The sequence below is a fragment of the Brachyhypopomus gauderio genome, chromosome 4, assembly GCF_052324685.1.
Source record: "Brachyhypopomus gauderio isolate BG-103 chromosome 4, BGAUD_0.2, whole genome shotgun sequence".
Classification (NCBI taxonomy): Eukaryota; Metazoa; Chordata; class Actinopteri; order Gymnotiformes; family Hypopomidae; genus Brachyhypopomus; species Brachyhypopomus gauderio.
This window is the reverse complement of record NC_135214.1, coordinates 33,776,884-33,804,679: the sequence shown is the minus strand read 5'-3', so window position 1 is coordinate 33,804,679 and position 27,796 is coordinate 33,776,884. Positions and strand designations below refer to the sequence as shown.

The following is a 27,796-nucleotide window of genomic DNA, read 5'->3' as shown; positions in this document are numbered from 1 at the left end:
GGAATTATCTTAAAGTGTAATATGTTTAGGTATTGCTTATCAATAACTTATCAGTCTCTGTAAATAAAATTGGTAAACAAAAATGGTAAAACATTTGGTGTTTTATGGTCAAATTTATGGCAGGTGTTGTTTACATTCTGCTTGGGCAACAGTGCATTTCGCCTAACATCATTCAAAAACAGTTACACTCAAAATAAATACAGGTGCAGACACACACACGCACAGGCACACACACACAAAGTCCACTCTAATTTTTAACAATTTAAATATTTTTTAAATCTCATGTACCTGAATGTAAAAAACTCTTGTACTTGTGATGATCTCAAAAAGGTTGTCACGTGAGAGTAAGTCCCTAAAATGTAAACATGAAAAATGACAAGCTGAAAGAAATAGTTTTTGGTTGAATTTCCATTTTCACAAGACAGCTTACTGTCCTTTGACACATGCATGAAGATTTAATTGAACTTTTAGTCTCCATTTCAATGAAACCTTCATTAAGAACACAACTACACTCTTGCTCTTCAAGTTTCTTGAAGAGGGAGTACCTTACACTCAAGTCAGTCACTATTTGTGTAATTGTAAGTGACGTACAAACTGTGAGTCCTGATTAACGAAAAGGCATTAAAAAAACAGCAGGACTTGTTGGCTTACCCAGACTTCACAAGGCACTCGTGAACCTTCTGTATGTCTCTTATGCGAATACTGCGTAATGGGTCCTTGTCCTACAAATCAAAGATGGTGCTGGTTAACTTAGTTAATCTATCCATTTGGTCTTTAGCTCAAACCACCGTGGGAATGCCAGGTGCATCTTACCGCTTCATTTTTATAGTAACTCACAGCCTGGTCGTCTAAAATGAAAAACCTTCTCTTCCAGCTTTTTCTCTGAAAGGAGAAAACCACAATTTGCTCAAAACTGCACCTAGTCATTAATTAACTCGCGTCATCAGCAGGACGATGGAAGTCACGTGAAACACAGCGCCATACCACATTGCCTTGTTTGACGCAGTAGCCTGCTCTGACAACACTGGGACGTCCACTCGGACACCGTCTCAATGTCACGTGTGGTCCTGCTTCACCAATGAAGACATCATCTGCTTCATTCTAGAGAACAAATACAGCAATGTATAGCTGCTTGGCATCTTGCTCCATCACACCACACACAAATAACCTACAAACTTCAATAAGAAACACAAAAGATAAAGAACCTGTAGGACTGGTGTGTGAACAACCACCCCTCCCACAATCTCCGTTTTGTAGGCCTGTCGAGATGTTGACTGAGTTTGGCTTGTCACAACGGCAGCGTCTGTGCTCGGAGTAACCGTTGAGATTTTAGGAACCTGAACATGAAATTAGAACAACAACAACAACAAAAAAAAATCATAATTTACTCTCCTGCTGTTTTCTGTTATAAAACATGCACATGAGAAACAGGGACGTTTTTTTACACATCACTTTTAACTTGGGCTTTAACCAGGGACGTTCTGGAATCATTTCCTGAAGACCAGTGTGGCAGTGAGAGCACCTGTGCGTGGTCACTGGACCAGTCAATAAAAGCACATATGCACAGGCACGTCAACACACTCCAGTGATACAGCCCATGTTCAAATCAGTCCTGATTTGGAAGCATGAAAGATGAAAACATCTTACATGCTGAGACCTTAACTGCTACTCCCTTTAACACCACCACCCATAACTGCTACTCCCTTTAACACCACCACCCATAACTGCTACTCCCTTTAACACCACCACCCTTAACTGCTACTCCCTTTAACACCACCACCCTTAACTGCTACGCCCTTTAACACCACCACCCTTAACTGCTATGCCCTTTAACACCACCACCCTTAACTGCTACGCCCTTTAACACCACCACCCGTAACTGACCCTGCCTGACCATACTGAGCCCCATTCTGGATGTAAGGGTGGTCATGGGATCTGTAGTCACACATTAAAAGCAGGACTACATCCCTCTGCCCATTTTGCAGTCTAGAGAAAATACAGCCCAGTTTGTGAAATCTTAAAGGGTTTCACAAGAATGTGGCCCTTTTCGTATCAGTGCAGGTAAGACACACATGATCAAAGCATAAAGCAGAGTGTTTGTTTACATACTGTAATTTTGGTGGCCTTATTTAAGGCGATGACCCATTCTTTTAGGTCCACAGCATCGTTAGCTTGAAGGATGTACCGTCGGGATAAAGCATTGATCACTGCAGATACACACACGTGTTATTCCCTTCAAACAATGACTTAAGCAAAACCCCAAAGCCACAACCATCACTCACCAAAGCAAAACTGCGACTTAGGTTTCTGCTTGGTTGAGACTTCACTAACCTGTAAGCAAATGAAGAATGAAGAAGAAAAGAGAAGAGATAAAGAATGAAAGAATTTTCATATGCATTTTTGGCTAGATGAGCACTGAAAATGATCTCATATCATTGAGCAGCATGACACACACATTACAATTAAAGTCATGCAGTTATAACAGGGCTGCTCCATAAATATACAAATGTGTTTTGTTGTTGTTGTTAAAAGTCTCTTGTTAGGACTAACAAATGCATATGCTGGAAAGTGCAGTGGAAATGTTTACTATGCTTGCACTACAGTGTTAGCCTGAAGCTGTAAAAACATTTAACTGATTGTAGTAAAAAAAAAGTTTACCTTTGAAATATAACTCAGCCGCAAGCTTCCAACGTAGTTTGTTCCCTCCGGTAAATTCTGTTCTCAAGAAAAATGGGGCATCAACATACATTCCTTGAAACTACTTTCAGTTAAACTATTGTTTCAAATTCATGTATTTTCAGAAAAATCCCACCCCAAAAAAAAAAAAATTTACACACTTGTCCTGGTAATTACCTGTGGATTGTCCATGTACCAGAGGAGAGAGTTGTGCGAGGTATCCAATATAAAGTAGCGCCGGTGAAACTTTGTACTGTTCTCATTCTCCTCTATATCCAAGAATCCACAGATGCGGTTCTGTCTGTCCAGATAAGGCATGTCCCAGCACTACTGAAATGTCCTGTTGCACACCAGACAAAGACACAACACCCAGTGAAAATCTATCACTCACCTTTGTGTAATCACTGTAATTCAACAGAATCCTAAAATGGCACCAAGTGACGTGCTGAGACATATGGAAGAGAACAGACACCACAGAACAAACTAACCCCACACAGCTAGACTGAAGTGAAGGGCTTTAAAAGTACTGTCCCTGCACCAACAAGGAAACATTAAAACATTTGTTTATCTACTTACAGGCTATGCAAAACATAGACTTTAAAGATGTGTTGTGCGTTTTGTTTTATGATTTGACTACACTGCACTCTGGGGACTTCGGAGATTGAAAAGACAAGTTTTTAGTATATCATCTCACAAGTTCTTGTAAACTCCCGACACAAAACCATCATCTCCCTCCATCGCCTCGCACCATCATCGAGGAGGTGGACAGTATGCGTCAGGATCAAGGATTGTGAATATGAGAAAGGAAGCCAGTCCCGACCCACCAGTGCGCATATCTGCCACACCTAATATCAGCTCCACTCGCCATAAGCGCCTAAAAGGCGGACAGCCGCACTCACCGACTGCGTGCCCGTTGGTGTCCGACTCGTCTGCTCCTCTCAAACGGCGTGAACGTTTCTCAGCATGGCGGAGAGGACCGAACGGGAGCTTTGACAGGGTTTTGCCTTAGCACACCATAGCACTGACATGGCTTTTTCCGGGTTGACTGCAGTTGAGTTAAAACCAAAACCACGCATCCGGTTGTGTACACGTTTTTATACAGAAAGAGGAACACAAGTTACTTGTACGAAAAGACACAAACGACCACAGCTAGAGACAAAAATATGAACTTTTTAAAAAGTAACACTCCATAACTATAGTTTGCGAAAGTTAGCGGTTCTTAATAAGATGGAAGGTCGTCAAGTTTATGTCCAATGCAATTATGTTCAGACTTTTAAAAATGTGTTTTTTTACCAACAATATTAGTGATATCCAAGGCAAAAATATGGAACATTTATATACTTGCAAATACCATAACTTTAATAACTAGTATTACTACTCTGCGAGGCAAATTGTTAAACATTTTTTAACTGAGGCACGTCTTTCCAGCTTTCTCCAGATGTAGTCTACATGTAATTATCATCTGAGGAATTACACAGACCCAAAAATGATCTTTCCGTAGACAAACTAACCAAGCTGAAGTACAAAACCAAGGTGTTTAGAGAGCTATACAAGCCAGTCCATCACACCTCGGTCTTTTAACTCACGGTTCATTATTTAGAACAAATGGCCTTTGGAGAGCGCTGTTGGACAAGCTAAAGCCATTAAGACGCATTACCAGTAAAGGTTACTTAACAGTAAAGGTTATTATTAACATCAGCAAGACAGAATAACTATCAGCAAACTATCAGACATAAACATTTTTATTAAAATTCGAAGTGGTCAGTATTATTTATAAAACAATATGAAAAGTAATACACTAAAATATTACTGGTATTATTTGTACAGTTTTTAAAAAAATTACTTAAACATATAAACAGGTTACATAAACCATCACTTTACAAAAGCCATTTCTTACAACAGTATAAATAACTACGTACAGTGGAAATACACTGACTATGACAAGAGGGCTCTCACGAAAGGAAAGTCGTAGATTACTTTAGAAAAAAACAAAACAAATCCTTGATGCCAAGAATAATATATATATTTTTTGGCAATTTATGAAATTGAACAAGTGTCATTTGAAAGAATCCGTGAGAACGTGTAAATATTCATAGTTAAAATCCCGTTCTTTCCGAAAGAGTCGGCTGGTGTGTCTACAAAGGGAAGACAGAAAGATGAACTCATTAGAATCTCAAAAAACAAACAAACAAACAAACAAAATCTAAACAAACAAACAAAATCCAACCAACCAAACAACCCCCCCCCCCCCAACAACAACAAGTTATGTTTAGATAACAAGCAAAGAGCTTCACCTGTAATAAAAACAGGGAACCGGGCAGACACATTCTGAATCTGGAGACGAACTAGACAGTGAAGGTAGTCTGGTATGTCTCGTGAAATGACATCACACTCGTGATAGGGCAACACTTCCACTATTCCAGCTTCTTGGCAGCAGTCAAGGAAGTGCTTCTTCTTCTGTGCATCAGGACTGCACCTGATGGCAATTTTGCCAATAATCCATTGAAGAACAGTGAGACTTTCTCATACTGTAAGGATTCACTGGCATGAGTTGCTTTTACAGTATCAACAAAGGGGACTAGGGGATGGGACCTTCTTACTTTACACACCTAGTGATTTGTAAAAGTTTTGCAATCAGCATTGACACTAAAAATATATATATTTTGTTTTTATTTGGATATGTTTAAGTTGCCAAGAGCATTTTATATAGGCTAGGAAGAAGGGTCGTCTTACCTTGCGTTTTCCCGAAGTTTGCGGCTGTCTCTATAGTGCAGAAACCATTTCCACTTCCCTTTTTGATCTAGTTCCTCCATAATACTCACAACCTTCTTCATGTTTTCTTTTATTTATAAAAGGGAAAAAAATGCATTTGGAAAGTAATTAAACCAACACAATATTTAGCATTTAATTTCAAGCATTATGCTGATTTTCATAAATCACTACCCAAATTGAGCGCATCCAACGCAGCTTCATCGAATACCACGAAGCCTCCCTTGGCAAAAAGTTCCTGGTGTGTGAGGTTCACAACGTCATCTGGACGATCAATGCCAGCAAACAGAACTCTGGATGACTTCTTTAACTCAAGCAAATATGGGACCTGAGAAGACATGTACTTAGCGTTTTTCCACATGCTACGTGTACATATGTAACTTCACACCTTTGAGAGTGGTCTTAAGAATACGACATACCTCACATATATGCTCCGCAATGTCCTCATTTCTTAGCAAAATAAGAAGAGGTGTTTGTCCACTGCCATCTATGTCAAACTGATAAGGTTCAACGGCAGTGTGTCCCTCTGCCTCCAGTAGATCCTGGAGATTAGAAGAATATCAGTGAGAGATTATCTTTCTATTACTACACTTACTCCAATAATACTGTTGTCTAAGCTGCACTGTTCCAATTACCCTACCTTGGTTTCTTCAAAAAAGGTGTCTGATGATGTCACCAAGATGTAGAACTTGTATTTAATCTTGCATGCTTGCCTCACAATGGAGTTCAAATTATCATGCAGATGATCAAACATGTCTTTCTTGATGCGTCCACAAAATCCAGACTGTTTATTGCATGTGGCACTCTCAATATCACATTTCCTTCTGATCTTGGCATTCAGAGGAGGGATAGTTTTGCCAGCACATACATCATTCATCATGGTGTTGTAGGACCTTGTGCATTCTTTTGTTATATTTGATATCCTGGAGCAAGATGCCACATTCCCTCTTTCACAAAAAAGGCTTTGAAGATGCAAGGGTCTCCCACAGTCTGTTATCTTCCTCATGCCTTTCCTTTCGGACATGTCCACATTTATCTTCAATGTAGGAAGAGTTGGCTGCATCTCGTCAAATGCAGTTATGGTATCCTCCTCCTTAAGTCTCGAAAATCGAATGGTCATATTATTTTCAACCTTAGGTATGTGTTGTGTTTTGGCTTTAGAGGTAGCCTTGCAGTTTTTGAGCATTTGAGTTATCTTCTCTGAGAAGATAAGATGTTCAAGTTCCACTAAAGACTGCGTAATGTCCGATTTTGATCGCCGATCTTCCCAGTGATGAAAAGAGTCTTGAACGCTCATACTGTGTGTACCTACTGATCGCTTTAATGTGCAGGGATTTTCAAATATGACTCTGTTGCCTTTCTTGTCAAACACAGTAACTATAGAAGAAGGTGGATCATGGACAAATCTCTCATTCCCTTCACTTGATTTGAACACTCCCTCTCTCCTGAAATATCTACGCCAGTCGAATGTCTGTCTGCTTTCTCCTCTACGTTGATATGGGCAATATGTGTGTGTCTTTAATGCCTTTGTTCGTTCTACACCGCAGGAAAAGGTCTTTTTAATGCTGTAATCTATAACGCCATCAAAGTCTTCTCCATCCCACTCATCTTGACTAAAGGCCTTCTTGAATTTCTTTCTACTGTAACAAATACTACCCATTCCTTGGCTCTCTGATTCCTCATTAGATTCAGACAACCTTAAATCTGATCGATGTCTAAAAGCTCTTTCATTTGACTCGAGCACAGTGGATTTGGCATCTGTGTTGTGAAACTGGCGTACCCAGCCAGGGATATCGGATTCATTCTCTATTGTCTCTTTTGGCATGTATGTAAAGTCTCTGTGGTCAGAATTACTGAAATGTGTAGGAAAAATCTCTGAATCCTGACCACCTGCATAACGTTCCCTGGGTCTTCTGGGTCCATCTGTTTTGAAGCTGGAACTATGTGCCCATGAAGATAGTTCTGATGATCGTTCCCCATATTGCTGAGAAAAATGACCATATTGGTACTTTTGAGACTGACTTTCCTTGGAAGCAAGTTCTTGTGAAGAAATGGTTTCCTGAACCAAGTGACGAAAATTCTGTTTGGGTACATGTTTTTGAGTTAAGGGTTTAGGTTCCTCTGTGAGATCACCTGTAGCTTCATACTTATTATTGGACCAGTGAGGACTCTGAGGAAAAATTTGTACTTTATAACACATAGAGCTGGAAATGTGTCTTTCTGTACTTGCATTCAGACAAACCGACCTGTCAAGTGCTGACTCTGCAATAGTAGGACTCCTGCTTACAGTGTTAAGAGTTTGTTCCGAACTGTGACTGTCTTGCAAATTTCCAACTCCTCGCTCAATTCTCAGGTCCTCACACACCTCTTGAGTGTATGGCAGTTCATCCTGAGTAGGGGTAGAACTTCTGCTGGTCATCCAAACATCTGAATCTACTCGCACAGCTGGTGTGGAAACATCCTGAGTATCTGCCAAACTTTCAGAAACTGTGGGGACCAAGTGTTTCCGGTCAGTGCAAATTTCTTGGTTAACGGCTGCAAAACAGGAGGAAGCATCACTGTGTGCTTCTTTAGGTTCAAGCTGATTAATTTTAGGAGTCTTGTTCTGAATCACAGGGGAGGGATCAAACATTATGCTCTTATCATTCTCTGTTAGAATGTCACTAACCTCAGGTGAACTGTGACCTTCCTTCAGTGAAAACATACAAGCATCTGAGCTCACACAACCTGCAGAGGAATACTTTGGAATCTCTGGTTGAGCATAATCACCAGACTTCTCTACTCTACTGTTTACCAGAGATGTCACTGCTGCTACTTCCTGCTCATGCAGCTCTGCAGTTTCATCCTCTTTTAAGGAAGTTACGTGTTCATCAAGGGTCTCTGCCCCAGAACCACTTATTTCTTTTAAGCTCTTATCAGATGTTTCCACATCTGCAATATATGTGGAATCCTTTTTCAAAGCCAATACATGTTGCATATCATTAGTATGCTCTTGCTTCTCTGAAACCGTTTCAGCGTTCGTATCATTACAATGAAGCTCTTCTTCTTCTTCATGTGTTTTATTCTCATTTGTTTCCACCATGTGCTCCTTCACATCATCTGACTTTCTCACTTCATCAACTGCCAGCGCTGCTCTCTGATCAACGTCTGGATGCTCGTTGGCTGGATGCTCATTGGCAGATCCACAATCTCTGACATCAGACTTGGGCTTATCGAGCTCCTTTGTTTCATCATCGACACCTTGTACAGTGGTGATGTCGCTGACACTATGCAGTGCTGTAACTCCACCCTCTGAATCATTTACATTCTGTACATCTACAGGTATGTCATCACTGACACTCTGCACAGGTGTAACTACGTTGTTTGTTTCACAAACATCCTGTACATCCACAGGTATGTCATCACTGACACTCTGCACAGGTGTAACTACGTCGTTTGTTTCACAAACATCCTGTACATCCACAGGTATGTCATCACTGACACTCTGCACAGCAGTAATTTCATCCTTTGCAGCCTTATTTATATCGAATATATTTGTTGGTCTGTCAGTTTGGACACTATGAACAGTTGTAATTCCTGCAGGTTGATTTACATCCAGTACATCTATGGGTCTGTTATCTCTGATACTATGCACAGACGTGACTTCATCCTCTGTATAATTGACATCCTTAACATCTCCAGGTGTGTCATCACAGGTGTCTCCATCATGTACATCATTCACATCCTGTGCATTTGCAGGTGAGTCACTTCTGGCATCATGCTCAGGTTTAACTTCATCTTTTGTAACATTTACTTCACGTACAGTCTGGGGTCTCACACTGTTCGCCAACATGTCATCTCCGATATCAAGTACAGGTCTGAGATCAGGCGCAGGTCCAATCAGCTCCTTTATCTCATCCTGTAATGTCTCAGTTGTTTCAGCTTGTGCATGTTCAACTTCCTCCGGTGCCTTACTATTCTCATTACACGCATTCACAGGTACGTCACTGCTGGTGTCAAGCAAAGATTTAACTTCCAGCTTGGCAGTATCATTTCCACCACGCACAGCCACAGAACTAGCAGAACCGTGTACCACCTGGGTTTCAGATGCTGCCTCGTCTTTGTTACCACCACCAGGCACAAACACGGGGGCACTGCCCTTGCTTTTCCCACACAGTGCCGTCTCGTGGCCCTCGTCTTTGCTCACCGGTGTAGGTGTTCGATCTCCATATTTCTCCTTAAAGCTCAGAGACTTGAGAATGATTTTTTTCCTTCCCTGGACCTGATCGAGCATCTTTGAGTGGATCACGGGCTTGGCAGGCCCAACAACCTGATGGAACACAGCAAGAGCTTTAGGGTCAAGGCCAGCCAATGATCCGGAGGTCGTCTTCCCTGCACTTTTAATCCCCAAGGCCTCCGAAAGTCCCCGATTCTTGAAAACAGGTTCATTCTTCTGAGCAGTCAATGATTTCTGTTGTTCGTCTATGCGCATACTTAATGTCTGTTCACACAAATGACTGTATGCACTGTTGTTCTCCAGGAGTTTTGTGTAAGATGTTTTGGTGGTGCTGTCACTCTCTATGTCACTGTATTCATCGTTTTCAGGTACAGAATCTCCATCCAAGTCATCCACAGTGGAATCCTGTAGTGTACAAAATAGTGCTTATTATCATTATCATCAATAGTGCTCATTTATCATTCACATAAGAGTTTACATAGAGGATTTGACAAGCAAATCAACAGATGACATGTATATCTTTGCAGCTACAAGTACATTTAGTGAGAATATAAAATTAGGCAAATCATAGTTGCATATTTAAAGACTGCTGACTCCAAATGGGTGTACTTGCTAAGTGTGAACATAATTTTAGACTAGTTCAATACAACACAGACAAGCTAATATATCCTAATGAAAACATGTAAGCTACACAAAAGTTATATGCTGTGAGGTATATAGAACTACAGAGTAAAATTAATTATGCGAATTTGTATACAACCCGCAACTGTATCACACATTTTTGTACTAGTATAACTATGACAACATAGTTTCCATCCATTCCATCATATCAGCATAAAATGCTATTGCCATCTCCAACTCCACATGATGAGAATTCTTGGAGTGTCAGCATACACTTCCCTTAAGCACGTATAAATGGACAATTAGATTTTCTTTTTACCTCTTCATGCATTACAAGTTACATTTCATTTACATTTACATTAAATTTACGGCATTTGGCAGACGCCCTTATCCAGAGCGACTTACATTTTTATCTCATTTTTTATACAAGTGAGCAATTGAGGGTTAAGGGCTTTGCTCAGGGGCACCTCAGTCATGGCCTCAGGTCTGGGGATCGAACCCACGACCCTCCGGTCACAAGACCAGTTCCCTAACCACCAGGCCATGACTGCCCTGAAGTTTCCTGAAGTTTTGTACACTCTCATGTTGCTTACCGTGAGGGAAACGATTGAAATAGCTCTGACTGCTTGCTTTTTACGTTCTGTTTGGTGCTCCGGTGGTAATCTTGGCTTTTTAAGTTCTGTTTGGTGCTCCGGTAGTAATCTTTTGCCAGAAACTTTTGGTTGATCCTCTCCACCGTTTCCTTGTGAAACGGTGCGGTGACTCTCGGGCCCAGATGCCTTCACTGAGAGGTCCAGAATATCTGGACCACGCAGCACAGAAGTACATCTGTCCTCATCTGTGCTCGAACCAGCATTAGGCAGTGGCGTGGCAGTCTGAAGAGAGTCAATACTTTGTGACGTGTTTACATCAAGAGGTGGACAGTTTTGCTCAAAGTGAAAGAACCTTGAAGTGGATTTGCTGTAGAAAAGGCCTATCCACATATGAAAGATGAGATGGACCTGCTCATAGTTGTCTTCAATGCCGAAATCCCATTTGCTGAGAAAATGAACAGACATTAGTTAGGAGCTAATACCGTTATGTACACTGCTGCTTGAAAGTTTGTGAGCTCCTTGAGTAGTTTAGATTTTTAGTTTAGATTCTGTTTTACTGTGATTCTCTAATTTTATAGTCACCAGTTTTTGTATATAAGTCAGGTTTATGTTCATCATTCCATTTACTTGTTTTGCAGGAATTGTGAGTGGCAAGCAGACTGCATGAAACATGGAATCAAAGCATGTGCAAAAGTAAACCACAGCTGCACTGATCAAGCTGTGAACCACAGCTGCACTGATAAAGTAAATTAGGTAAAAGACTCAAGTGAAATATGTACATACATGAGTGCTCAAATAATCAATTAAGCAGACCAATCAAATGAGACATGGGAAAAAATTTGAGTCAGACTGATTCAAAAGGAGAGGAAACCAACCAAACCACTTTTGTGCCAAGGCGCAAAGCACATAGGTCATCAATGCCAACAAGAAAGGAGGCATCCAAGGACATCAGGAAGAAGGTGGTGACAGCACATCATTGTGGGGAAATCTAAAAAACCATCTCTAAAAGATCCCAGCTTCATCCATCCACTGTAAGACAAATCATCTACCAATGGAGGGTACTCATCATCACTGCAGCTCTGCCCAGAAGTGGATGATCATCAAAATTTACACCACAAGAGGCACCATAAAAATAATAATTCAGGTAAAGGCCAACCCACACATCACCTCCAGAGAATTACAGACCTCTCTAGCAGCATCTGGGGAAAAATGTACATGCGTCTACAATCAGGCGAAAAATCAATACACATGGTATTCATGAGAGAGTTGCTGGAAGGAAGCCTCAGCTTTCAAGCAGAGAACAAAGTTGCTAGGGATGCACCGATTCCGATATTAATATCTGTATCGGTCCTGATACTGGAAAAAATTCTAGATCGGGTATCGGTGACAATGTGACGATCCATATAAACAGATCTATTCAGTCTAATTCTATGCTTGTAACGCTTTTCGGAGTTAGTTCAACCTTAAATATCCACTCTGTCCCGGATAGAAGTGAACTTGGACAGTTAACAGGCGAGTGAAACACGAAGCACACAGAGGAGAGGTGAATCGCTGACTCATACTCGCGCTGGTGGTATTCCACTTAGACCGTTTATTTGCTGGTTGACCAAAATAAACCTGGGCTCCAGCACTACTTGACTGTTCATACATGAACTGGTGAGTTGTCCAAAGCTCATTGAATGCGTTACTTACAGAAATAAAATAAAGATAAAATAAAGAGCAGTGGTCTGAGTCGGTCTACGGCAGAAGGCTAAAAAAACAACAATATTCCATATGCGGACTCAACTCGCTCCCTTAAAGAGACAGTACACATATTTCTGGCTGTTACATGCTTTGTGCTCTGCGTGATGTTATTTACTTTAAATTATATTTAGAATTCTTGAACCACTTCAAAGGTTTCTTGCAGTTAATTTTTTTCACATTTGACCATAGTTGTGAACCTATTCTTTTTGTCAGTTTCAGGTTCTTTGGTATTATTATTTTACATTCAATGTTATATTCATAATGGCTCTTACTGAACAAATGCAAGTTGTGTTGTTTTTACATGTAACATGTGGGCGCACGGCGACGGACGAGACAGAATCCTTCTCAATTCCACACGTTACGTTTATTTGAACAAAAATAGCGCAGACAGCGCACACAAAACATGGAAACACACAGACACGTGTATGACTCAGATAACGACGAGCACAGGACACTGCGCGAATGCACATTAAATAGACAAACCCCATAAACCCCACGTGATGACGAGACGAACCACAGGTGAGACGGATTATCACAAGACGCACCCGCAACCACGGAGATCCACAGACGCAGACGACTAGACGCAGACGACGTAAACACACATCAAAAAGGGAGGGGTCGGGGACCGTAACGTGACATTACATGTTTTTATGTGTGTTTAAGTGTGCTATACTGGTGCAGAGTTTTCAATAAACTTGTAATTCAGTATGTCTGTGTTAAAAAAAAAGTTTTAAGTCGATTCAGCACTGTTTTACTCCATCAGATCGGTATCGGATCGGTATCGGCTGATACTAAGCCTCAGATATCTGAATCGGTATCGGAAGTGAAAAACGTGAATCGGTGCATCCCTAAAAGTTGCCTGTTAAAACTTTTCTAGAGAGTATTCGGACAAACCAGAGGCTTTCTGAAAGTTCAATCTCTGCACAGATGAGTCCAAAATTATTTGACCACAATCACAGGCACCATGTTTGGAGAAAAGTCAACACTACATATAAAGAACCTCTTCCGAACAGTGAAGCATGGTGGTGGAAATGTGATGGTCTGGGCCTGCTTTTCTGCCTCAGGACCTGGACAACTCCATATTATCCAGAGAACCATCAATTCCCAGGCCTATCACTAAATTCTTTACCAGAATCTCCTGCCATCTGTCAGGGAGTTGAAGCTGGGACAGAAATGGATTATGCAACAAGACAACGACCCAAAGCATTCCAGCAAAACTACCAAGGAATGACTTAAGAGAAAGAAGAATTGCACTCTGGATTGGCCCAGTCAAAGTCTGGACCTCAATCTCCTAGAAATGCTTTGTCAAGGGGGCGGTACACACCACATGTTCCTCCGAACTCTCTCGACTGGCGGGGTTCTGCAAGGAGGAGTGGGCAATGTTTGGCTGAAGTAATAGCCACAAAAGGAGGTGCCACAAGCTTTTTCACATACATTTGCACTTGGCAGATTTTTTAGATTATTGAGAAATAATGAAAGTATTTTTTCCAGTGTCAATCTACTTTACAAATTGAAATTTGGATGTTCATTTCATAAGATTTTTTTTTAACTTAAAACAATGACCATGTTTGGGTGGTTTGCAAACTTTCAAGCAGCACCGAACATCTTAACATTTCCTCTGTATTTTAAAAATGTTATTTGAACATTTGTTTTTATGGAAATTTTGTGTAACTCTATCTTTACATTAATATAAATCTTCACGTGTACAGAGGTAACATTACTGAGGTAATGTTAAAATATATGCACTTTAATCATTTGTTATACTGTAACTACATGTTTATGTAATTTCTGCAAGATTATACAGCATTTTGTAACATTTGGTCAACTCATTAAAGCAACATCAAAACACTCAATGATGCTCATGAAGTGTAAAAGAGAAGAGGAAGAAGGTAAATGTAAACAGCACATACCCATGTAGTGCCCTGGTCACAGTTTTGTCTAGCTTCACATTTGTGAACTTGCTGTCAAACCTAAAATCGTAGTTTTCTCTCCAAAGTCTTGTCACTCGAATCGATCCCTCCTTTTCACAGATGCATCTGTGGTGGAGAAACGTAGACTCCTGCACTTTGGACTTGAGGTCGGAGGAAGGCGGCAGTCTTAAAGATGTTGGGTACTTCCATCCGTTTTTGCCTCCTTTGTCTTGACGGGCTAGACCACTAGTCTGATTGGGTAACTTCAGCAGTCCAGGGTTCACTGAAAGAAGCGATTCAATGCATCCAACTGGAGGGGGAACCTGAGGGCACGTTCCTGACAAACCTGACAGCAAAGAGGTCGGCTGTGAGTAGGAATGCTCTTCTGATATATCCAACACCCAATTCCCAGCTACCACAAGACCTGCTGGGTAAGGGGACTTGGGAGGTAATTTTAATCTGGCAGCAGGGCTGCCTTGCAACAAAGCATGGAGGACCGACTCCGGTGAGCTACTAGTCTTGGCTCCAACATGCGGATCCTGTCTGGGTTTTTCTCCCAGGTTAGCCATTTTGTCACTATTTGCACTGAGTGCCAAGTCAGCCAGGAGATTAAGTGCATCTGAAGGTGGAGCTGCACCAGTGGACAGACTCTCTTTACAGCTTTTGCCATCAGAGCTAACAGTGTCTCCTCCTGCCCTATCCCCAATAAGTGTTGATATGAGCTGATGGTCAGCTTGATTAACTACCGCGATAAGGGGAGATGTGTTTAAAATGATGCATCCTGTGAAAAAGAGAACAAAAAACAGACACAACAGGGAATGAAAAAAGCAGCAAGAGAGAACAAGCATGAAAACAAAAGCAGAACTTGTCACATATATGCACAAACATACACATAACAGAGGAGGCAGGAAGAAGAGGAGGAAAAGGGCCATGATCGTCTACTGCTGTCCATACTGAACATCTACTTGTGTTGGAGTTTAATTCTAAATTATGGTAATGTATTATCATGTAACTTTTTTTTTTTTTTTTTACAATAATATTTAGAATTGCTCATGATATGCAAGCCTTCAGTAGGGCCAGCAGGACAAGTACAAAACAAAGACAGACAAAACACATGGGGCCGTTTTTTCCATCTGCATAATCGTGATTTTCAGACTTCTATATCCATAAGCACATCTACCATTTCAAATAACCCGGCTTCAACGTTAAACATCTAAAAGCATGCTAAATCTGTCCAAACATGGGATGAAAAAGCTCTTGCCATGAAAATATGTAAACATATGGAAAATTGAATATTTTTCATGTACTTCAGAAATACATGAAGTTTCTGAAATTCCAATTGTTTACTAGTACATACACACCAACTGTACTGTTTAACTATGAAATACTGTTGAATATTTTAACACCCCATGTCCACGCACTGATTCTTGCAATAAAATGACATTGAAATTATTATATTCCTACCGTTTTCTTTTGTCAGTGTTATTTGAGATGGTGAGGTCTTGAGTTCTCTCCAAGACACAATGGTTTGTTTAGACTGTGCATGTTCTGTGGGCTCTGGGTTCCCAGCAGTTTTGAAATTATCCTGCGATACACTCTGTTGGTCTTTTGCGTCTTTATGAGGACTTGAATTTCCACCGTCTGACGTCAAGTCCACGTCAGTATTGGCTTTACCTTTTTTAACTTCAGGCTCTCCATTATCTGACAGTGATTTTCCATCATCTCCTGAGCCAGGAGATTTCGTCATCTTTGCTCTTTTGAGCACTGTCTTTAATTTGCTTATAGAAATTGCTCTGTACACACCTTTTTTGGCTTTGCACTTCTGAGTAGAGGTTGGTTGTAAGTCAGAATCCAGTGACTTATCAGAATTGTTATGTGATGGGTCATCTTTCTCTGCTTGAACAGTTGCTTGCTGGGAGGACAGTGTTGTGGAGGATGTAATCACAGGGATGTTTTGTACAGTCAGTGGCACATGCTGACCACTCTTTTCTATTTCGAATGTGGGAGATTTAGCATGCGTGTCCGGTGAAGTGGGCGTACTTGGCTTCTCCGTAGGACTATTTGCTGGAACAACAGAAGGGTCCTGATCGTCTTTGCTTTCTATCTGTGATTTTACGTCTCCTGGAGCAGCGTCTGAGCCATGGGGGACAAAGATCCTCCCGCAGTCTGTGACTATCGTCTTGAGCCCGTATCGTTCTTTCATATTACATCCCTCCATCTTTCTTTTTGGCGTGCTGGTCATGTCATGCTCTGTAATGTCGTCAATGTTCTCGTCCAAGGACTTTGCATCATTGGCTTTAACATCCGACCTCAACATCCGCTTCACACTGGTATTAGCTTCCCAATGCCTCTTGCGCCTTGGTAACGAACGCCAGTCTTTGTTTTGTGGCGGAGTGCTGGACGACGCTATCTCACTATTACTACTCTGTTCACTGGAAACGTCTAGAGATGAGCAAGATGGTGAAGTAGTGTTTTGAATTGAGACTGGCTTTTGTTGCCGTTCATTAAGTTTTCTTTTCAAACCCCTCTTTTTCCTCCTGCCACGACGCCGTGGCAAGAGCTTTAAGTGAAGTGTTGTCTGGGGAGGACCATCACTGTCCAACTGTGGCTGTACTTCTACACAACCTCCAGTTAATGTGTCTTTCTGGTTCACTAATGTGACAGGTAGTGAAACCGGCTCTGTAAGGTTAACTTCCTTTACCATCTCTTTATCCACATCAGGCATCCGATTGCCAGCGTTGGCAGGGACCTCTAACGTGCAATTTACCTTCCTGCACAGATCAACCTCAGCCTCTGCCTGAGAATTCTGGGTAGGCTTGGTTACCACACCCAAGGTATCGTTTTCATTTTCTGTTGATATTAATGCTACACCAGTGAATTGAATAGGGGGATCTTCCGAGATGCCTCCTGATCCTGTACTGCATACAGCATTAGCCGTTTTACTGTGCAATGTTCTTTCACTGTCTGCAGCAGTGTTAACGTAGGGTCCTGTGGGCAGACTGCATGAGATATCCATACGCTCAACTGTACCAATGTCCTCGGACACTTCCGCAGTTACACCTTTTTGCTTTTCTGCTTGTTCCTTTCTGGTGTTTTTTTCTTCATCTGAAAAACTACCAATGCCAGCTATACGATCAGTTTCATCTGTCACGTCCCTCTCCGAAAACACAACAGAAGTTGTCTGAGGGGTCTCCTCAGGGGACGATATGTAGTAATAGACGTCGTCGTCGTGATCATCGCTGCGCTGCTGTTTTCCAACGGCAAGCAGCTCCAATGTCCTTCCGACTGAAAGCTGAAAGCTGCTTGGGCTTTTCACGTAAGTCTTTAAGCGTGCTCCAGCCTCCTCTGTCCATTTTGGAGCGATCAGTGGGAAACCATCAGGTACATCATACTGATCAGGAAACATACTGGCCTCCCTGGCTGGGATGCTTGATAGTCCTGGGAAAAAAAGAGTGGCAAAGTTCTGCAGATGCTTCTCCACTATGCTGAGAGTCTCCCCGTGCTGACTGGGAGGAGACTTCTCCATTTCCGATTCAGCATAGTTCAGGGCTGGGAGAACCTGAAGAACCTCTGATGAAACCTTAGACTTGCCATGTCCAATCTTGGTTTCTGCACCAAAAGAGGTTCGATAGTTAACAATGAAGACGTCATACGTGTGAATTCTGAAGTTTACAAGAAAACATTCCACACAGAGCTTTGGACAGACTCTTCTCACCTCTCGGTACAGTTCTGGAGTCTGGGAAAATAAACATGCCTTGAAGAGCAGAGGCTTTATCAGTTTCTGCACCTATAAAAACATTACCCACATTTGTTGGTCTTCACAAGCTGAAGCATTCAACTTTATGTATGAACGGTTTTTAATGCCACAGTAGAGTAACACCATTACCTTCATAGGAGAGGAAATGACATGAGTGCAAGAGAACCAGGAAACCATTATCATCTAAATTTATAACAAGGGCCTGTAAAGGGGGGGAATGACAAATTAGCATAAAAAAACTGCATATATTTTTATATTAGTATAAAGACTGCACCCCCCCCTACCCCTACAAACTGCACCAGCCCCCATACCTACCACATCCTTCTCCTTCAACTCATGAATTAAAAGAGACAGATCACTTCTCGCTTCATGGGATACAACATCATACAAGATGAAGCACCTGCCATCCAGACAGACTTCAAGAAAACGACATTTAATCAGAGGGAAACTTCACAAGAGATTAAATCATATAAACCAAGTAGTAACTGAGGTCCTAATAAAATACTAGTATGAACAACAACAAAATCTTTGATACCTGTCAATATCAAAACATGAATTTCAACACACCTTCACCAACAAGAGAGGTTTCAAAAATTGCTTCGGGAAGAGTCTTCCTTAGTTCAGAGACTCTGATAGCATGCTCAACTTTAACAGACTTTGGGCTGAGGAGAAATAAAAGAAAATGTATAATTTTTATTATCTTAAAAGAAAAGTTAATTTACATTAAACATTTATTACATATTTATGTGTGTGTGTGTGTGTGTGTGTGTGTGTGTGTGTGTGTGTGTGTGTGTGTGTGTGTGTGTGTGTGTGTGGAGAGAGATGTGACAACTTAATTTGACGCACAGATTTGTAGGGAACATAGCTCCATGAATTGACTTCAACCCTACATCGTAGACAATGGACTCGATCATGAGCTGGCCAATCCAGGGTTGGTAATGAAATACTGAAATTAGACACATGAAATATTTTATAGTGAATACATTAATTGTCAGTCTATAATATTAAAAAAATATATTAAGATCAATTGAAAAGTAAACTGCTTCTACACATAGCTAAACATTATTGCAACGTAAATCAATATATAATGTCAAACAGTCTACATAACAAATTAATGAAATGCTTACATGTTTTTTCTTGGCTAAAAAGAAAAAAGAAGACAACAGCACATCATTTAGTTACACAGGATGTTTAGTGTTGTTGTTTAGTGCATAATACATGCTGTTACGCATGCAGAAACATCATACAAATTTGCCACATATAGAATTGAGCAGGAATGCATAGGTGAGATTGTAGATACAGTGTTAGGGTTAGTTTAAAATTGGACCGTTATTTAAGACGGGCCATCGCACACCGTGCCTTTCAAAAACATTTATGGCATTTGGCAGACGCTCTTACCCATAATGCCATACTGTGCAGAGTTAACAATTTATGAGGGTGACAGTACAGGTCATAACTCAGATCCTGATCTTAGTTTTAGTCGTCATATGCAATCAATTAATAAATCAGCATTCTACCACCTTAAGGACATTAAGCTCAGATATGTCATCACAAGCCAAAAATGCAGTGGGCAGAGATCTTACTAGAAGCAACAGGGAACATATTCCCCATTCCCCACTGGCTACCAGTATACTACAGATTTGACTTTACGGTGTTATTACTGGTCTATATGCTTCAGTGTACTGAGCTGGGCAGAACTCTCAATTCAGCGGGAACCAGTCAGTCCTGCGAGGGGTAAAGACTAAGATCAGCGGGAACCAGTCAGTCCTGCAAGGGGTAAACACCAGGAACCAGTGAGTTCTGTGTGGGGTAAAGACTAAGATCAGCGGGAACCAGTCAGTCCTGCGTGGGGTAAAGATTAAGATCAAAGGGAACCAGTCAGTCCTGCAAGGGGTAAAGATTAAAATACTTCATGTTTGACCAGGGCCCCTCAGCTCAGTTTGAACACTGTTAATTCAACTCCTGGAATACTGCACTCTTATTCTCTTTATTATTTATTTTCACCTTATACATCATTTCACATTTCTTTCAGCTACTGGATTATTTAGATCTCCCTGTTCTGCTTAAATAAACTGCTTTACTTATCTAGGCAGCAACTTTGAACGCTGTATGTGGAGTGCTATGTAAGAGAAAGTCTGTATGTACTCCCTAGACCTCAACCCACCAGCCTGGTGTTGGGGGCTTCATGCTGAGCCTACAACACCACACCCTTAACAGTCAACATGTTCACCAGGATTACAAATGACACGTATGATCCTTTGTGCAGTTCATGTTTCGTTTCAAAAGACACCTCACAGTGAATTCATTTAAAGTGATGGGAGTGTTACGAAGTGAAAAACCATTATTTGCATAAGTATTCAACCCCTGGACTTTCCATGACGTTTAATATTTGCACAGATAATAGATACTGCTCTAATCAGGTCGCTGAGATTTTTTAAAATAACTTTGAGCCTGTTCTTGAATCAATAAAATATTCTTGAATCAATACAAATCTTAAGATTTTCTGGATTTAAAAAAACCCATTCATTCAAGGTCCATTGGTCAGTCTGTAAATCTGAAAGAAAGTTGTGAAATTGAACAGCACATTCTTTAAAAAAAATTACAGATTAAGGTCTAAACAAGGAAAGAAAAGGGTACAAAACATGTTTAACTACCCCAGTGAGCACTGTTGCTTCAGTCAAGAGGACATGGAAGCTATATGGCTCTACCCAGGCAGCGCGCAGACAAGGGTGTCCTAAACACAGCAAGAATGGGCTTGGAAGGAAGTGACAGAGAAGCTAACACTGAAGACGTTTTGGTGTTCAATTAAAATATCAAGGTGTCAGCATTTGACTGGCCTATGGGAGGGTGTTCAGAACAAGGCCATTACAGAAGCAAATAAACAAAGCCCATCAAAAAGGACCACCAAACAATGTGGAGGAAGGCTTTGCCGGCAGATGAGACAAAAATAGAGGTTTTCAGCTCAACCTGCAAAACATTATCTGAGTACAAAGCCAACAGTGATTTTTCCACAGCAAACACCATCCTGCCACTGAAGCATGAGGTTAACAGTGTGATGTCATGTCAATAATACAGGACGTATGCTGCAAAACAACCTGCTCCATTCTGCTAAATAAGAAATATTCAGACAAATCTGAAGACTTTTAAGGGAGTTTAGCAGCATTTCTGAGTCACTTTCTCCCCACACCCTTAACAGGTTTCTTAGCAGGACAATGAGACCAAGCAGAAGGCCAAAACAAAGATACATGAGTGTTCTGCAATGACCAAGTCAAGGTCCATGTCTAAATCCATATGACAATACGTTTCCCTCTTTGAGAGTTACAGTTCCCAAGCTTCATCCAACCACCCTGACTTAGCTGGAGCTAATCCGCCAGAAAGAATGAGCACAAACCACTCTTGGTGTGCAGAACCTCACCCAAACAGACATAAAGCTCTTACTGCAGCAAAACCTAGTTATTCAATATCTTGTCTCGAAGAAGTTGAATACTTATGCAAGCCGATATTTGTATTAACAAAGAACAATTTTTGACGTTGAAATGTTATTTTACATTAAACATTTGTTTGCATTAAAACTACAATCTGTGCGTTATCGGTTATGACCACACACCCATAACTTTTTCAAACTTTGAAACCGTAGTAATGACAACACGAGCCAGTGGCTATTTCTTACTTGAGCAATACATTCTGCAGACTATTCACATTCATTCAGTCTAATAGGTGAGCATCGAACATACTGACCTTTTCTCCTTTAACTCTAATGAGACGGCAGTCTTCCCGTAGGAGAAGGCCACCACAGCGTATGGGCACACGTGTCTTGGGCATGGCTCAGTCTTACTGTTCCCATCTAGCAGCTCATACATGTAATACTGCAAGATAAACATCACCCTAGTAAAACATGTGAAGCTATGAAACACTGCTGAACCTCTGCAGCGTTTACAGGCATGAATAACCACACCTGACACCATCGATCTGAGCACGAAGCTCATTGGTATGCACATTGTAAACAAATAAAACCTGTTAAATACAACCAAGAAAAATCAAAATCGAACAAATACAAAGGGGGGGGGTTAAAATCAATCAATTAAATGCAAATGAGGTGGAAGTCACCTGAGTTCGCTCGAAAGCCAGAAAAGAGCTGGTGCTTCCACACACTGCTCCGAGCTGCTCCGACACATGGCAGTCAAAGCCAGCAGACGGAGGAGTAAACTTCTGGGTGTAGTTTTCCGTCACCTCTTTGACTCGGCCCTGTTGACGATATGTGATTGTTCAGTGAAGCTATTAGGGTGGTTGCTGCTTTTACGCATGCTCAAACCAGTTTATTTACAACAAATACTGACAAAACAAAGATAAACCTTTAAAGTAAATGTGTTGTTTTAGGACCACACGACTGCAAAACAAGCGTTTGGAACAAATGGAGGGAAAATCTTCTGGCTCGTTACCTTAGTCAGCTTCAGGAGGACGATGTAGCCCGTTTTGCCATCATACCAGCGTTTCAGATCAAGGCAGTCAGAGTACTTTGAGATATACACACCTAGACGAAGAACAAAGTTCAGACATTTTAACCAATTTAATTGTTTCAGACATCTGGTGACAACTCCCTTTATAACATTTAGAACATGGAAAATATCCCATTCCTAATCATTACAGCTTTTCCACAAGACTACATTTATTGTATTTGACATTTACATTTATACATGTACAGTACAATTTCTAAAGGTGTGGCAGGCACATTTATCCCATTATTCCAATAATAAAGTATCCAAAAGGACAACATTATTTTATGACTGAACAAGCAGAATTGTTTTCTGTTGGGGGCCTCCAGTGACTGAATTATTGTATTTTTTTTTAAATAAAGAAACAGACAACCCCCAAACAGATCTGTTCCCCATCTGTAGCTCCAGGAAAGCCTCTGTGTTCAGATGAATGGGGCTTGAGCTCGGGTTTTTATCATCGGCCTTTTGTGTTTTTTGAAAGGTTTTCTATCAAGTTTCCCTGAATTCCAAGTATAAACAATTACAGCAGACTTTTATATTTCTAAGCCTCTCTAAAGGATAAGTGCTTTTTTCAGGCTAGCGCATGCCTACCCAGAACATTCAGGAAAAACCAGCTCTTCAACATTACTGCGGGTGAAACACAATACTTCCAGGATGACTGTGAAGCTTGCTCTCACAGCCGTGACACATTTGTCCCTCAATTCATTACACTAACACCTAATGTGGTGGTTACACAAAGCCCTGCATTCAAATTAGCCAGTTAAACATTTTAACACAAGGCAAATGCTTATTGTTACAATACATGTGAAAACAAGACAAGGACAGAATAAATAAAGAACCACAGAAAAGAAACATCATAGATTTAAGGACACAGAGAGAGAGAACCAGAGAGAGAGAGAGAGAGAGAGAGAGAGAGAACCACAAACTAATCAAACCTTGGTGTACCTGGATTAATAATTCCCTTAATCACGCGCCCACTGTGTTGTAAATGAGCTTGAATGCAGCTCAGAGAAAAACACAATCACTGACTTTTTCCCAAGCTCCAACCCTGAGGCGTGATGTAACTAGGCGGCCAGGTATCAGACCTGCACAAGTCAAGTCAGATCTTTCACAGGAACAAACTATGCTGGACAATACAAAGTTACTCCAAGACGAGCACTAGCCCTATTCAGAGCATTATCATGCTATGATTATGTGGTGAAGATATGTCACATAAAAAAAAAATAAAAATAAAAATAAAAAACATTAACGGAAGCAAACATCCCCTTTTTAAAAAGCTCCTAATATATCCATAGAGTACAGTCAGAATATGTAGTACATTTGTCATCATGCAGTTTGTTTTGGAGAACAGTCCAACTCCTGATCACTGGTCCCTTTCTGACCACAGTGATACCACTGCATGAATATTTCTAGGTGGCAGGCCACACTCAAGCCAGCAGTGACGCTTCCATACAAGTTATACTACTACTAATTCTTGGTAAACTATACTACTAACACACACACACACACACACTAGTGATTACTAGTGTGTGGTGCACACAAGAAATGTGTGTCTGTCCTGACAGCCAGGACGTGAAATTAACGCCTGACTGCACATTCAGATCAGTCACGGGATGTTTTCTAATGAAAAAAGAGCCAAGCTTCTTCACAAAGTCTCAATGCATTTAAATATACACGTAAAAACTATTAACTTGGGCTTGAACCCGATAGTTCTGCAAACTGCACTTATATGACAGTTCCACCCAACAGTTAATGCACTGCAAGTTTTTTTAATACAGTGGTTGGTAAGTGTTTGCCATCTTTCATTTTTATTTTGCTAATCATATATACTTCTTTGTTTCAAGGACTTTGAACATGTACCAAATCTGCAAACACTTTCTGTTTCTCTGGTTTTCCTTTAGCCTACAGCATATAAGGATGTACCTTCAGACTTTCACTTTCAAAATGAGAGGACAGCCTAGGCTGAAGACATCATATGGTGAGAAGCTCATTTCCTTTTCACTGAGCAATGCTTATCTTCCATTTGAAAGCTAATTGATTATTCCAGCTAATTGATTATTCCAGTTTATCTAATAGAGCTGCTGCAAACACTGTGTTGGTTTTAGAGGTAGCACATTTGTGGTCACTGAATATTCTCTAAATATATGCATATATGTGGGAAACGTACACTCGAAAACGTACCACTGTGTACATAGCAGCAAAGTAGAAAGTGAAACCAACACTTACAGAGAAATCTACAACTCTGTGAGAGGAGGATTTAGTTACACATGATAGAAAAAGTAATTGTAACTGTGATTTATTATGTATAACTCTTGTTAAGAAAAACATGGAAAAGTTCTTCATCTCCTCTTTTCTAAATATCACAATGTCCAAGAGATAGGCAGGCAGACAGACAGATACATACACCATTTTGTGATAGAGCCATCACAACTGTGATAATAATTACCCTTTGAGGAATCCCCAAGTGTTGTGCATGTCTCTTGTCCAACTAATAAGCCTGTGTCTGCAAGTTTATTTGCCTTTAAACAGAGTGGAGTAGGTAGTTAGCTCATTCAGTACATTTATGTATAGCAGCTTTATGGTGTTCAATGTACCATATTCATATTTTGTCATTTTAGTACCTCAGACTCATCGTCAAATAACAAGAAGCCAAACGATTCCTCCAGTTCCTCTTCAGAATACCCACTTTCTTGTTTTTCAGCGCGGAAGGCTGAATACTGTTGAAAATATTAGCAGCAAAAAACAGAAATGTGAAAAAAAGGACCAATCTAAATCAGCTAAAAAGAGAAGATCCACAGGTTGACTTACCCTTCTTTGTAAAGCTGCATTATTGACCAAATATGCTGAATTGTAAGCAAAGCACTCTCTGGACTCCTCATACAAATAACTGTTCTGAAGAGGAGCTAAAATACTGCCGTCAAAGGTTATTGAGCCTGGTAGCACAGGTTCAAGAAGACCTGTAAGGTCAACAGAGGGAATCATGAATGTTAAAAAAAAAATTGTTTGTCACATTACTGATAAAATTCATTTCCAACAAATGTTTTAGCCCACCATCCTGATTCAGATTTATATCAATATGTTGAAAGATAAGGAAAATGTTCTTGTTACAAATATGTAGGAGTGTATGATTTCTTATTCTACAGATGTGTTTCTTATTCTGGGATGATTTATTCTTCTAGTAATTCAGCTACAGGATCAGTCTGAAGTAACAAACATTGTATATAAGAATACTGCAAAATGCACTGCATATGAGAGGTGTCTTCCAAACATTTAAGAAGCAACACTCACAAACTATCTGTGCTTTGTGAGAAAATTAATGTACACAAGAACAACAGTCACCTTTCATGTAATAGTTGGGTCTTTTCGGTTTTAAAAACTTTAACGTTAAAAGATCTATTGGTGCATTCTGTAGAATTGACCCACGAATTCTAAAGAGATTAAACTCGAATTAACTGACTTCATAATTCTAGGTAATTCCAGACAGCAATCAGATGTACCCCAGTAAAAACTATTGCATTGAGAAAAATAAACATACATTAGATTATAAAGAAAAAAAAAAGTTAAATAAATAAGAAAGAAAGAAAAAAAAGACTAAAAGACCCCAAATCTCCAACTGGTTGTTTTAACAATGTTCATTTATGGGTGCACATTGTTTACAATACAGAATTGTCTTAACATCTTTAACGTTGGCACTTATGCTGACATGCTCTTCATGTTTCACGACAGAGACATTTAAAAGGAACATTACACCCAAAAATAAATACTGACTCAAAGCCAAGGCGCCTTCCGTGTACCCATGTTGAAAACACAAGGCACCAATGTGTTATGGCACGTCCTGCTGAAAGTGTTATTTCAGCACACTTCGTTTTCATGCCCCTTAGTTCATCAGGTTAGTACATTATGAGGCAAAAACAACTGGTGAGCTAAGCCTACCTTGCCATTCCACCCACTGAAGTGTCTTAAGGTTGCTATTAGGTTGCTATAGGCTAAACACGTCAAGCTAGCCAGCAAAAAAACACTAAAACAGTAAGCACCAACACACCAACACTGAACACCAACACTTCATGTCCAGGGGGGATAACCCAACACTCCTGATGCCCTTGACATTTTGATAGGACAGGCCTATATGAACAGTCAAGAGAGGCACACCTGAATTTAGCCACACGATGCAGAATATTCACAGGGGGGTGGCGTGGGAGAAAACAAATAATAAATCGGTCACCTTCTTTTGATAGATTAGTGTCATTCTCCATGAAGGCGAGGCATTGGTTTGTGACTTTCCTCTTGATTTTTGAGCTAGATACTTATTTAGATGTTCGTTTGGTTACGTTACGACATCGCTCTTCATCGAAATGGGCACATAGTAAATACTGATTCCTGCAACGACAAAATTACGATATCACATCGCTGTCTTCAAAAGACAAAAGCCCCAAAAACATTCGCAATCATCTGTAGTTGCAAAAACAAACTCCCAAAACAAACCATTTGTAGTCCGACTCTAGCTAGCTAACTTACTGTAAAACTTGCTCGCTCCAGCTTCCCAACGACACTGTTTTACAACCAGGAAGAGAAGCAGCAGTGAGCTAGACGTGCTAACGGCTAAACGGCCAAAGGTTGGACATTAGTACGCCCGTAACCAACATCCACACATCTTATTTAATCCCAATTACACTGTAAAAAATGACCGAATCTCATATATCAATTGTACGCGTTCAAAATCTGAACGACGAACGTACGCTAACTCCCGGTTCCGCACGGCCCTCTCGGCCCCGTCCGAAGGCGTCGAGAATCGAAAAAGAAACAGAAAGTTAAACGTTAAGCCTCCATTTTGTGTCGCACTCGGGTTGCCGTTTCGTTTCGCCGTCGCTGGTAGTCGCGATGTGCTGTGTGGAATGTTCTCGTCGCGTACAGTAAAATTGGCTTTATATGCGCAAAAAAAAGCCAACCCAACACTCAAGCCGTCGAGTTAAATACTTAAAATACGAGACGTCTCAGGATATATTTACACGTCGTGATGA

At 40.6% G+C, this 27,796-nt stretch overlaps 2 protein-coding genes and 1 long non-coding RNA gene across 8 annotated transcripts in view; 1 reads left to right on the top strand and 2 right to left on the bottom strand.

Annotated features, from left to right (window-relative positions):
• plekha2 (pleckstrin homology domain containing A2) overlaps positions 1-3,764 on the bottom strand; it is a 5,129-nt gene extending 1,365 nt beyond the window's left edge. The window contains exons 1-10 of the mRNA XM_077004147.1: positions 3,576-3,764; positions 2,854-3,016; positions 2,659-2,715; positions 2,283-2,331; positions 2,110-2,207; positions 1,206-1,337; positions 985-1,101; positions 814-882; positions 652-722; positions 289-352 (exon numbers count right to left, since the gene is read on the bottom strand). Of these exons, the coding sequence (XP_076860262.1) occupies positions 289-352; positions 652-722; positions 814-882; positions 985-1,101; positions 1,206-1,337; positions 2,110-2,207; positions 2,283-2,331; positions 2,659-2,715; positions 2,854-2,994 (798 nt within the window). The 5' untranslated portion in view covers positions 2,995-3,016; positions 3,576-3,764. The remainder of the gene's footprint in view (positions 1-288; positions 353-651; positions 723-813; positions 883-984; positions 1,102-1,205; positions 1,338-2,109; positions 2,208-2,282; positions 2,332-2,658; positions 2,716-2,853; positions 3,017-3,575) is intronic.
• LOC143513117 (uncharacterized) overlaps positions 1-12,224 on the top strand; it is a 14,729-nt gene extending 2,505 nt beyond the window's left edge. The window contains exon 2 of the long non-coding RNA XR_013130584.1: positions 11,514-12,224. This is a non-coding gene — a long non-coding RNA (uncharacterized LOC143513117). The remainder of the gene's footprint in view (positions 1-11,513) is intronic.
• On the bottom strand, positions 4,401-27,796 carry tasor2 (transcription activation suppressor family member 2). Of its 6 annotated transcripts, none has more exons than XM_077004139.1 (24): positions 27,294-27,796; positions 27,001-27,155; positions 25,587-25,735; positions 25,400-25,495; positions 25,225-25,297; positions 22,725-22,816; positions 22,393-22,530; positions 22,024-22,151; positions 19,413-19,426; positions 19,132-19,231; positions 18,853-18,947; positions 18,601-18,701; positions 18,415-18,487; positions 18,244-18,315; positions 15,993-18,137; positions 14,529-15,309; positions 10,979-11,320; positions 10,876-10,939; positions 6,086-10,066; positions 5,865-5,987; positions 5,620-5,773; positions 5,410-5,515; positions 4,971-5,152; positions 4,401-4,811 (listed from the first exon to the last, which is right to left on the bottom strand). In XM_077004139.1, the coding sequence occupies exons 2-24, from the start codon at positions 27,029-27,031 to the stop codon at positions 4,714-4,716; spliced, it is 9,138 nt and encodes a 3,045-aa protein (XP_076860254.1). In that variant the 5' UTR covers positions 27,032-27,155; positions 27,294-27,796; the 3' UTR covers positions 4,401-4,713. The 6 variants fall into 6 exon arrangements, with proteins under 6 accessions (XP_076860254.1, XP_076860251.1, XP_076860250.1 ...); XM_077004136.1 differs by having other exon boundaries at positions 10,876-11,320; positions 27,294-27,327; positions 27,515-27,796; XM_077004135.1 differs by having other exon boundaries at positions 10,876-11,320.